The 13,320-nt window shown below is 41.8% G+C and overlaps 1 protein-coding gene across 4 annotated transcripts in view; it reads left to right on the forward strand.

The window, feature by feature from the left end:
• SEMA4G (semaphorin 4G) overlaps positions 1-13,320 on the forward strand; it is a 408,621-nt gene that overhangs the window by 281,818 nt on the left and 113,483 nt on the right. For all 4 annotated transcript variants that reach the window (XM_030202836.1, XM_030202840.1, XM_030202839.1 and 1 more), the window contains one exon: positions 8,171-8,284. In XM_030202836.1, the coding sequence (XP_030058696.1) occupies positions 8,171-8,284 (114 nt within the window). The remainder of the gene's footprint in view (positions 1-8,170; positions 8,285-13,320) is intronic.

A 13,320-nucleotide genomic window follows, 5' to 3' on the forward strand; every position in this document is an offset into this window, starting at 1 on the left:
ATTCTTTCAAGGCTTGCATAGGAGAGTGTTCTCTTTAATTTGGAAAAAAAGACCCCCACGGGAGCGTCTAGCGGTAATGTGCCAACCACGAGCTCATGGGGGAATGGGGAGTCCCCTCGTTCTTTCTTTTTTTTTTTTTTTTAATCATTTATTTATAATTTTTTCATTTTACAAGGATCACTTGCAAAACAGTAAAACAGAGATGACTGTACATTAAAACAATATTAGAAGAAAAAAACAATCTCAACAAGATAAATGGATTTTATACAATCTTTCTCTTTCTTAGACCACAAAATAAATAGGGAGAGTGAAACAAGACAAGGAGATCAATTTAAGCAACAGCAAACAAAGAAAACGTGGTATTAACCCGATTATCCCCAGTTATTATTTATCTAAATCATTATTCCACATTGATCATCTGGTTGGTTTCTTCAAGACCACAACGGTGCATAGTCCATCAATTTCATTGGAAACATACTTATTGTCCAATATTAGTGAAAGTAATACACCTGATTTCATTTTTTTTCCCTTTTAAAACCAGAAATTGTTTAACAATACAAACCCTTGAATCTCCAATCCAATTCCCACTGATTAAAGTAATCCCAGTTTCACAGGCTTCACTCCTTTTGAATTAATATATTAAGAGGAATCATTTCAGAGGAAAAAAAACATTAGGAGTCATACCCGGAACTCTGGGAAAACAACAATCTCGATATTAATCATCTATAACAATATTCATTTTGTTCAAATTTTTCTGGTCTTTTATCATTTTCAAATCTTAACCGTTTCCTACTTCAGTAGAACTTCATTTGCTGTATATTCTCAAAGGATTCGATTAGATTATCCATGTGGCTCATTAACAAGACTATATCTGAAGCAAAGTCATTCTCTACCACCGTCAGGTCCTGGAGCACCCTCCAGATGACATTCAATGCAACCTCCACGGGAGCCAAAAACTCCAAGCTGATAACTCTTAAGGGTTTAGGAGTAGCACCGCCGACACGGGTTCAGCTGCAAACGACTTCCGTTTCAGCATACACTCCTGACTCACTCCTCCACTCCTTTGGGCATGGTGGTTAAATGATTTTTGAGCGATGAAGTTGTTTCTAGGTCCAAGAGCATCGACGCTCCTTCGTCGGCGCTAATCAAAGGACTCATCAACCCAGTCATCTATGGGCAGCTCGTCACACAGCGGTCCCACACTTGCTGCACAGGGGACAAAACGCTGGTCATCGGCGGCTGACCCCCCATTCTCCCCTTCCTCTGTTAAGGCAACTGCAATGCAGAGAGGAAATTTCAAGTGAACAAAAACTGAACTTCAGAGGACAGCTGGGCCGTTGAGTGTACGAGCTTCAGGTCACCATCTTTCCTCTCTCCCTAATTTGGGACACTCTTTGTCTGGTTTCTCCTCAGAGGCCTGTCTGATATGGGTAACCCTTCAGCATAGCCCTCTGAGTCATTGAAACATGGAAGCCCCTCCACCACTTACAAGGTGGTGTCCCTTCGGAGGGGTCTTTCTTTACTATCAGGCAGCTCACCTTAGAATTTTGGCTGATTGGCTTCAGGGGGAGAGAAAGATATGGACAGTGCTGGAGCAAACTTGGTTTGACCTATACCCACTGAGGGCTATCCCCTGGTTACCTGAGAGATTATTAAGAGGGGTGGTTAAAATAGCCCCACCATTTCTTCAGTGGCTTCTTAAGACCTGGTGCTAGATTAGAGGGCACTTCTTTCCAGGGTAAACACACTTTCTGCACATGCCTATACGATTTGCACCGGGATTTTTCCCTGGAGTATCCGATCCCTGTTATGGCAATTGGGAACAATTACGTCTATGTGAGCTTGGGCAAGTGTGGGAGGATGGGGGACTCTTAGCATTTGGGGCAGTACAAGAAGAATACGGGATACTTTCACCCAATGCATTTCAATATCACCAACTGCGAGACTTTATTCTTAGGTGAGCAAAGGGGGAGTTAAGTCTAACGGAAATGCAATTGGAGCAGGTGATGGCCGGTGGGGGGAAGAGGGGGGATATCGAGGATCTATAAGGCACTGCTTCAGCAGACTAAACCTATTACTTATTATTTACAGAAGTGGGAAAAGACATCGGGGGGTCTCTTATGAATACACAGAGTGAGAAAGGGAATTCAAATCCTTGCTTAAAGTATTGGTGTCAATCTCCCTGGTAGAGAATGGATACAAGATACTTTATTGCTGGTACTATAATCCCCAAAGATTGGTTAGAATGTTCAAGGTGGGATCAGCCTTATGTTGGCGCCAGTTTGGGGAGGAGGGAGATATGTATCACATCTGGTGGTCTTGCCCTTCTGCACAAGAATTCTGGACCAAAGTTTTGAAATTTGTGTTTAGTTTGACTGAGATCAGTTATCCCAAGAAAATGGAACACTGTCTCTTGCATGTTAAACCGCAGGGTGTGAAGTTGAACACTCGCCAATTGGTTATGCAAGTGTCTGTTGCTAGTAAATTAGTATTGGCGGCAGCATGGAAACAACAGTCTTTACCTGACATGTCTGTGATATTACGCAAGCTGGATTATATCCTTCTGATGTCTAAACTCACAACGTTACGTACAGGTAGTATACTAGCCTATCATCTCATTTGGAATCCATGTGTTCTATGGTCATCTCACCCCGAATCTGCTCCGCAAAAATCCTAGACGGGGGGGGGGGGGGGAGGTGTACAGGCATGTTGCGATAAAAGAAATGCCAGTTATCTGTTGGTATCTTTTATGCATATTATTGTGAACCTAAGTTGTGGTTGGTTCAGATGTTGTAGTATTCAACTGCATTATATTTCAATAAAATTACAAACAGCTTCTCGTTATTCTCCTTGTTACTCAGACCACTCACGTTGTGAGGAGGGCTTGGCTTACATAGTTCACTTGCTGCTACGCTTAAGCAGATGTTAAATGTTATCGAAAGTTAGTTAGTAATCACTTACAGGCTCCTTGGTGTCTGGGTGATACACTGAGTTAATCAGGACATCTGAAGCGTGGAAACCATCAGAGAGAGGAGAGAGTACTGGTGGCCAGCTCCTACATGTGTGAAAGTTGACTACTTTATTTAAACACATCCATTGCCGTTTTTCAGCAGTGCACACTCTGAAGGTAGCATTTAAAAATAAATAGCAGGTATGTCACAACAATACTATAGAACTCATTGTCAATTAAGCTTCAAAACCACTAAAAAGGAACAGTCTCTTATTTTTACTTCCTGATTTTTATTTTTTTTGGCCTGGCAGTTTCCTCCTCCTTTGGATTTTCACCTTCATTCACTACTACCTGGAGATTTTCTGTTGTATGTTCCCTCCAACTAATTAATGTAGTCTCTACAGAAGCAGTGCTTGGCCAGAGTCCATTTCCTAGGGCTCCTCCATGAACTTTGCAGTCAAAGACCCTAAATCCAGCCATTAGGTATTCTTACTACATGATAGCTGATTGCAATCACCAAATATCCCTAAGGTAGTAATGACCTAATCTGGGAATTAAACCTAGGCGAATCCACATGATCCTGCACAGCCATAGGAGCCAACTTTTCAAAATTATTGGGTGTGCTAAGCCCAATGGAAATAATCCCTCCCTAGATACATACAAGGAATCTTTCCAATATTGGGGGTGCTCAAGCACCCACAGAGTCCATTGTTTAAAAAGTGAAGAGATTGGTTCAGTGACAAAGAGGATGTCATGGGTTTTGTAGTATCCTGTTATAGTACTTCACGTAAGTATGAAGTTAGTTTTTCAGGAAGTGTTTTTTTAACCCTTTAGTGTCCAATGTTCCCATCAATCTGTTCCTATATGGCTTATTACGGGAACACTGGACACTAAAGGGTTTTAAAGCTCCAAGTGCCAGCAACATAAAAGAATCCATTGGTCCAGCAACAGCAGAGCAGTAGAACATTCTCCCAAGTAAGAGGATATCTTTCCTTTACTTTTCTCCATATTTTAGAGCAGAGGTGTTGAACCTCGGCCCTCGCCAGGTCGGATTTTCAGAATTTCCATAATGAATATTCATGAGATCTATTTGCATACAATGGTGGCAGTGCTTGCACATAAGTATCATTCATGTTCATTGAGGAAATCTTGAAAACCTGACTGGACTGCAGCCCTCAAGGACTGAGGTTGGACACCCCTCTTTTAGAGAAACAAACGACCCATTGCAATGCTGCTCCATCCAGTGTGACCTAGGATGCCTCCATCCTGTTCACCAGGAAGTATACTATGTTTCTTCACTTGGTCTTATATTTTTGTGTCTTCCTCAGGGCGTAATTTGTACAGCAGTAGTCTAGAGCACAGTTCCACCACTTCTCTCCAAACTGTAGGGCCATAGGGATGATATGTTCCAGCTTCTCTCTTTCAAGAAGCCTGCAGGGAAGAGGAGAGAAAAGGGGGTGAGCCTGGAGTAAAAAACAGTCATTCTAGCCCTGATGTTTAAAACTCTGGCTCTATACTGAACAGCACCGGAACAGCACATCTGATGAACTCCCTAATGCTCAACGTAAGGAGATGCAAATATAGGCATGCTCATAGCATTGAGCATTAGGGAGTTGTTTAGAAGTTAGGGGGAGGATGGTGCCTGGCGCATGCGCTCAAGAGTTGTGCACTAAGCACAGCTCTTCAGCACATGCCCAGAACGCCAGAGGGAAGAAGGAGGAAGAGGTGCTGGTTTCTAGATAGTGAAATACCTTTATCACTGGTGTATGTTCTAAAGCATACATTAGCATCTGTTTTCTGCGCCTTTAAATATAATCGTTTCAATTTTTTTTAGTTTGGAATGCTTATATTTAAATGCAGGAAACAGGCGTCAATGTGTGCTTTCACTTTGGGGCCTGCTGTGACTCACGTAACACTCGTTTCTCACAACCAGCACTAGAGCTTCCTTCTGCTTCCAAAACCAATCAAAACTGGCAGATTTTAAAGGAAGAATCACGAAAAATCCACAAAACTCCTAAAGCCTGCTCTGAGCTGGCATTATTTTTTTTAGCAGTAAGGCGGCTTTTGTGTGCTGTTCTCTGAACATTGGGAGGGAATGGAAAATGACCTCATTTACATACTACGTTTGACAACATTAACCTGATATTTGTGCTAATCCTTGGCGTGCTCATTGTTTCCTACGCTAGAGCTTTCTGAGCATTAGTCTGAAGCTAATGATCTCTAGCGCCCGCTTGTGCTTCTAATCCAAGCCCTCTTTTCCTGATTCTCTCACCCCTGGCTCACTCACCCACACTTCCCCATACGCCACGGTTCTACATCTTTTTGTCTGCAGATTAAGCTTTGGTCCTACTTAATATATTTAAATTGTTTATTTTGTCACATTTGTATTTGAGAAAAAGATGTGCATGTTTATTACATGCATTCTCCTCTATTGTATTTCCTTTCCTTCCCTTCCCTAAAGCCACTATTGTTTGCACGATATATGCTATTTCATGTGGCTGCATGTACAGTTTTTAATGAGGGGTCAGTGCTGGTGCCCCCAAGATAATTTAAATTCTTAATAGCGAGATCTGAAGAGCAGAAGCTGTTAAAACTTCTAAAACACTTATTTCCCTACCAGCGAAACAGATATTAGTTTAAAAAGAAAGGATGTCTTAAGAGTCAGTTGTGCCTGCTCCACTGAATTATTGAAGATTTTTTGATAATACTGCTGCTGTAGAAAACAGAAACGCTAAAGCTTTCAGAATCGACACTGAATTGATGCCTTATCAACCAAATACAAACTGAGAATAGATGTAACATTTTGTGTTTGAGCTGTGTTCAGTCACCATGAGCTCCTTTGGAACAGCACCTGATTATAATCTACAAGCCCCCTGTGGTACATAGCAGATTCCAAGTGAATACTAGATTTACGAACAGAATTTTGTTTGACCTTGCAGTGGGCTCACTGTCATCCTGATCGGTGCAAATACAGCGGAATATATTATACCTGTAAAATCTGTGCTGATGGACCATCTGTTCTTGAGGAAAAAAGCATTTGTCACTAAGTACTGGTCTGGATGGGCAGGTTTCATGTTATGTGCAAGAATCATCTTACTAGACTGATGTCTCACTGCTCATGTGTAGCTAATGAAGCTCTGCTGGCTTTTTAAATGGGTAATTATGTGTGGGTTTCCTTTCTCTTAAAGAATTAAATGGCACTCCATCTGATCAGTGCATATCAACAATACTGTCAAGCACAGACCTGCCCAATGGTGTTTCATTTCAAATTTTGAGTTACTCTTGCACACTGTGAGAAAAAAATAAATCTGTTTTGGCAAGCAAATGCCCATTTCAACTGTGTCCAGGCCTCAGTTGTCACAGGTGTGAGCTGGGCAGTAATTGAGGTTAGTTAATATTTGATATACCATGAAATACATGACATGAAATAGTAAAACAGTAATTTCAATGACCATCAATAACAAATGAGAAATTCACGTTAAGGAAAAATGCAAAAGAGAACATTAAAATAGGAAATTAAAAAAGACTGGAAACTCAAAAGAAAGTATGAAGAGAGCAATTAGACGGAGTGGCAATTCTAATTTAAAGCCAATAATCTCAGCTGTCACAAAAGCCTGCAAGAAAAGGGTTGAAATCTGCATTAGAGTGCTAGCAATTATTGTGTGGTGAGAAAGTAAGGGGGTAATTCTTTGTGGCTGCCTTCATTTAGGGGCCTCCCGATGCCGTGATGCCGTGCAGTTAGAGGCTATTCTGTAATGGCTTCTGGGTGCCAGATTCTGTTATAGAGCACAAGCGTAACCCAGTATTGGTGCACCTTACATGTAGGCACGTGCAGTTACACCAGCCGTAGACCTGACTTAACTGTGGCTACTTAAATGTGTCAAGAAAGTGTATAACTTCTGGTCATCACATCACAAAAAAGATATAGCAGAATTACAAAAGGTACAGAGAAGGGAAGCAAAAATCATAAAGGGAATGGGACGACTTCCTATGAGGAACGGTTAAAGAGGCTACCGCTCCTCAGCTTGGAGAAGAAAAGGCTGAGAGGACATATTATAGAGGTCTATAAAATACAGAGTGGAGTGGAACAGGTAGACATACATCACTTGTTTATTCTTTCCAAAAATACTAGGACTAGGGGGCACACAATGAAGCTACAAGGTAGTAAATTTAAAACAAGAGAAAATATTTCTTCACTCGACGTGTAATTAAACTCTGGAATTTATTGCCAGAGAATGTGGTAAAAGCAGTTAGCTTAGCAGGGTTTAAAAATGGACGAGTTCCTAAAAGAAAAGTCTATAAGCCATTATTAAGATGGACTTGGGAAAGTCTACTGTTGATTCTTAGGATAAGCAACATAAAATCTGTTTTACTCTTTTGGGATCTTGAAGTACTTGTGACCTGGATTGGCCACTGTTGGAAACGAGATACTGGGTTTGATGGATCTTTAGTCGCTCCCAGCATGGTGATACTTATGTAAGTGGCAGCCATGCCCCTGACCCTCTCATGCTCTGCCCCTATGTAAGCCGCCTTACATTTATGCTCTTTACCACATAGGCACACCCTTACAGAAGAATGCTTGAGGGAATATTGACATTTACATGTGTGCATGCTTATATGCATATGTCAGTGTTAATAATCTGCACATTTACACATGTAACATGCATAAATATAAGCACCCCGATATATAATTACCGCCCTCCTTTTGTTCTTGTTTAGACATGGGGAAGTAGCCTTCCTATGAAATCCCTTCTAACTTCCATGCTTCCCACAATAGCATGGAGCTGTTGTAGGTCATTCTGATGCAGCTCAGTTTGGGCTTCTTTTACAAAGCCATGCTAGCGATTCCCACACGGCAAATGAGAGGAAGCCCATAGGAATCGAATGGGCTTCCTCTCATTTGCCACACCGAGGTCTTTTTTCTTGTGCCTTCTCTTTGTGAAGTTGCTGAGCAATATGCAAGCTGAATTACAGCCCAAGCTTACCGTTACCCAGATAATAGAGCTGATTTTCTGGGAAGAGCTGTAGTATATGACCTTGTTCTGATAGGCCTGAAATGTTGGGAATATGGCTTGTATAGCGAGCACATCTAGAAGAAAGAATGAAAAGAAAGCATAAATACTAGTGGGGAAGGCATGGGATTAGTTTATCAAAGTGTAGGTGTTTGCATTTTTATTTTGTCTAATGTCATTACATTCTATACTTGTTTTCTGGTCCTAGATGGTGGGTTATACACAGCGACACGGTACGAGTTCCGGAGCTTACCAGACATTAGGCGAAACCTGTACCAGCGTGCGCTGAAGACAGAAGAGTCTCCTTTGCACTGGCTGAATGGTAAGAAACTCCTTGTCGGCTTTTGTCATTAAGCTGTAGATACTATAGCATTAAACATAAAGAGTGCACATGAAGTTCATTGTGGCTTATCCTGACATTGACTTCACTCTCATGTGGCTTCCATGCCTGAATTTTGAGTTACATTGAGATAAAGCAAGTTTTGATGATTAGGGTGACTGCACAGGTATTTCAAAGCTCTTCCCCCTCTCCCTCAGAACATGAGTCATTCAGTCTTACAATAAGGAAGATTCAGTGTTTAAGTACGTTCATGTTTTGTTCTGCAAGAATATGTGTGGGATGAATCACATAGAAGGTAGCATTGAATGTGTGTTTAAAGTATGTCTTGCTTCAGTGGGATAGCAAATTGCATTTCTCAAACCACATCATCTGCTCTGAATTACAGGTTGTACTTTGTCAGATGTCTGTTATGTTTATTTTATTCCCTGTTAGGACTCTTACGAATACAGGTGATAATAGCCACCACTTTATTCTAGGACTCATGATCACTACTATTACTCACTTGAGCTAATTTTGTAGCTGCACAGAGATATAGAAACTACATGTAGGCTGTGCGGTCTTTGGCAAATGTTGAAAATGAAGCCTCGTGCATGCTTCTACTTTGAAAATTACCTCAGGGAATTTATGGCCCTGAAGGTTGCACCTGATCTTTGTCGTGTACAGATTTTCTGGGTTAATTCACATACATGCCCATGTATTTTCAAGTGTGTGGCCAAATACAAGCACTCAGTTTGGCTATCTACTTGTAAATTACTGTCTAAAAGCCTGTTTGGCATTTAAAGCACTGCTTTCTACATGCAGAAATGTTTTCGAAAATTACACTCTTAAAATCTAGGTATAATCCAGTTTTGTTCCCTTCTTATCCCCTTTTTTATGCTGTACTGGACAAGTCCAAAGAATACCAGGAAACCTGTGTGACCCCTAACCCCCTCCTTCTCTTTAAGTGCACTTCACTCCTGTTTACAAAACATTCTGCAAACCAAAAATGCCAGTAAGCAACCTTAAAGGTGGAATTCAATCATGCGTGGGATAAACACAAAGGAATGCTGTTTAGAAGGAATGGATCTATGGAATCTTAGCGGACATTGGGTGGTGACGCCGGTATTTGGAGAATAAAACTGGTGCAGGGCGGACTTCTACGGTCTGTGCCCTGAGAAAGGCAGGGACAAATCAAACTCGGATATACATATAAAGTATCACATACCATGTAAAATGAGTTTATCTTGTTGGGCAGACTGGATGGACTATTCAGATCTTTATCTGCCGTCATTTACTATGTTACTATGTTTTATAAAGTGCAGTTATGTTCACAATGTAGTTCGTACCTTTGTTGATGGATATGGGTTTTATGAACACATCCCAAAGGACTTACAATTAATTTATGACATTCTGGAAAAATATTGAAGGGAGTAAATTTATCCAGGAATTTGAGTGTTAAGAAAGTGCTTTGTAAATGAAATGGGGTTCTTTTGAGTTGTGACTTGGAGGGGGTGGGTAGAACAATGTGGAAACCTTACTGCTGCTACTACTACTACTTATCATTTCTGTAGCGCTACTAGATGTACGCAACACTGTACACTGAACATCTAAGAGACAGTCCCTGCTCGACAGAACTTACAATGTAATCAGGACAGACAAACAGGAGGAATAAGGGAATTACTTAAAGTGGGAATGATAAAACAGACAAGGATACTGAATAAGTGAATAGGAGTTAGGAGTTAAAAGCAGCCTCAAAAAGATGGGCTTTTAGCCTAGATTTGAAGATGGCAAGAGCTGAAGCTTTATTTATTTTTGTTACATTTGTACCCTGCGCTTTCCCACTCATGGCAGGCTCAATGCGGCAGGCAGTAGATGGTTAAGTGACTTGCCCAGAGTCACAAGGAGCTACCTGTGCCGGGAATCGAACTCAGTTCCTCAGTTCCCCAGGACCAAAGTCCACCACCCTAACCACTAGGCCACTCCTCCACGTATTGATTCAGGAAGTCTATTCCAGGTGTATGGTGCAGCAAGATAAAAGGAATAGACGGAGTCTGTAGTTCGCAGTGGAGGAGAAGGGTTCAGATAAGAGAAATTTACTCCATGAATGGAGTTTCCGGGGAGGAGTGTAGGGAGAGATAAGAGTGGAGAGGTATTGAGGAGCTGCAGAGTGAATGCATTTGTAAGTCAATAAAAGGAGTTTGAATTGTATGCAGAAACGGATAGAGAGCCAATGAAGTGACTTGAGGAGAGAGCTAATATGAGCATAATGATACTGGCAGAATATAAGTCATACAGCAGAATTTTGAACAGATTGAAGGGGAGAGGAAATGGCTTAGTAGGAAACCTGTGAGAAGCAAATTACAATAGTCTAAGCGAGAGGTGATAAGAGTGTGGATAAGGTTTTGGTAGTGTGATCAGAATGGAAGGGACAAATTTTGGTGATATTATAGAGAAAGAAACGACAGATTTTAGCAGTCTGTTGGATATGTGCAGAGAAAGAGAGCGAGGAATCAAAGATGACCCCAAAGGTATGAGCTGATGAGACAGGGCGGATGAGAGTGTTATCCACAGAGATAGAGAATGGGAGAAGAGGGGAGGTGGGTTTAGAGGGAAAGATAAGAAGCTCAGCCTTGGCCATGTTTAGTTTCAGATGGCGGTGAGACATCCAGGCAGCATTGTCACACGCAGGCTGAAACTTGGACCTGGATTCCTCTTGAAATTTCTAGTGTGGAGAGGTAGATACTGAAAACCCATGGGAAGAGATCAGAGCACCAAGGGAAGAAATATAGTTGGAGAAAAGAAGAGGTCCCAAGACAGAGCTGTGAGGTACACCAACAGATAGTGGGATAGAAATGGAGGAGGATCTACCAGAGCATACACTAAAGGTGTGATGGGAGAGAGAAAACCAAGAGCCCTGAAATCCAAGTAAGGACAGTGTATCAAAGAGTAGGTGGTGATCAAACAGGGTCCAAAGTAGCAGATAGATCGAGAAAGATGAAGATAGAATAGAGACCTTTGGATCTGGCCAGGAACAGGTCATTGGAGACTTTAGCAAGGGCTGTTTCAGTTGAAAGCCAGATTGAAGTGGATCAAGAATAGCTTGAGATGAAAGAAAGTCAAGATAACAACCATTCAAGTATCTTGGACAGGAAAGGGAGGAAGGAGATGGGGAGTTAATTGGAAGGGCAAGTAGGGTCCAATGAAGGTTTTTTGAGGAGTGGCGTAATTACGGCATATGTGAAGTTACCAGGAACAGTTGCGTGAGAAGTCCTGGCATGCTGCTCAGAGCCAGAAACAAACAGCGGGGAGCATCAGCAGTTCATTTATTTGGCTGGCAGGGTTCAGTATCTCTGCCAGCAAAGGTAAAGGATTTCAGAGATGCCAAGGGTGGGCCCATCTCAAAGCTGGAGATTTACCACTGCTATTGTGGAGATTGAAGGCCAATGAGTGAGTTTTTTCTTGTGGGTTCCAGCCATGTCTAAAACCAGTTCTGACATATACATCCAGAACTTATCTTCTCATTTCCATCTTCCAAAATTCCAGACAGCAGCTGTGCAGATCAGCAGGACCCAAAACAGTCCAAAACTGTTTGGGTTTAAAAAGCAAAACCATGTGCAAGTAAGGACTGGATAAACGAATTAAAACAAAGTTTAAAGCAAATGCCCTTAATATGTAATTATTGGTAGCAATAATGAAATAGTGATAGAATATTCATATAGCAAGCAGCCTGAGCCAACAGATTTATTTTCCATTGATCATAATTAACTTTGTATGAGCTTGGTGGCTAATAGTGTGCTGAACTGGACAATGTTGGCACATTTAGACTGACTCTGGTCTTCTACATGAAGGTAGCTCTGCCCTCATTATTCAATAACTTTCTTATAGATAGTAGTAATAAACAATATTAAGTGCACTTTTATAATATAACACTGCATTCCACAAAACAAAAGGAGCAAGTTCCCATAAACCATCTTTCTCTTTTGATCTAGGCACAGAAAAAGATTTAAATGCTGCCAGATTTCAACCTAATTCATGTTTAATATGGGTTATAAATGTCATAAGTAAAATACATAAATAGATAGAACCTCTGAATGATGAGCACCTAATTCTCAAGATGTCTGTTTTAGTGGCCCTTTACCAGGAGAAAAGAAATCTCTGCACAAATACAACGTGTGCTAGGGTATCCGTATAACCAGTCCATCCAAATGAAACACTGATTACAATTTATAGCAAATTACTACTCTACCTATGAAAAGTTATTCTGTTATTATACTTCCTCGGTGTGTACATCCGTATGCTGCACCAAGCCGGCATGTTTGAAAATTTAATTGTGATCAAATAACAATGGTACCAACAATAAAGAACAAGAACATGGAAGAAGTAGCTCACAGGTTTGGTTGCTTTGTTTTGAGGCTCCCTGTCCCTGCAGTTAGGCATCTGAGCTCTCCCTCTCTTCCTTCGGGTCCGGCCAGCTCTCTCTCCTGTTTCCAGCAGTCTCTCCTGTTTCCAGCAGTGTGCCGTGGTGCGGACAGTGCTGAAGACAGCTGCTTCCAGCTGCCCCGGTCTGTCTCGCTGCTTCGTCCCACTCACAGGAAGTTGAAAAGGTGGGATGACACAGCGACAAGACCAGGGCAGCTGGAAGTAGCTGTCTTCAGCGCTGCCCGCGCTGTGGCTTACTGTTGGAAACAGGGAGGAGAGATAGCCGGCCGGACACAAAGGAAGGGAGGGAGAGCTCAGCTGCCTGACTGTGGGGACAAGGAGCAGGGAATCTGAGGAAGCAAAAAAACACCTGGCTGTCCACTATTGTTGGGGGTGCTGAGACAGAAATGGGGAAGCCTGGGCCCCAGAGGCCTCCTGTAGCTACGTCACTGGAACAAGCCACAGGGAAGGAGGAGGACAACGGTGCCGAGAAGGGACCCGAGCTCACATTTTGGAAGCCAGTTTTTAAAGTTTAACAACTGTCTCCCAAAATTCGATAAAAATTAACAAACAACTTGTGTGAGCCAGCTCCAGCACACCACTGCATAGAGGACAGTTGG

Source organism: Microcaecilia unicolor, chromosome 5 (genome assembly GCF_901765095.1).
Source record: "Microcaecilia unicolor chromosome 5, aMicUni1.1, whole genome shotgun sequence".
Classification (NCBI taxonomy): Eukaryota; Metazoa; Chordata; class Amphibia; order Gymnophiona; family Siphonopidae; genus Microcaecilia; species Microcaecilia unicolor.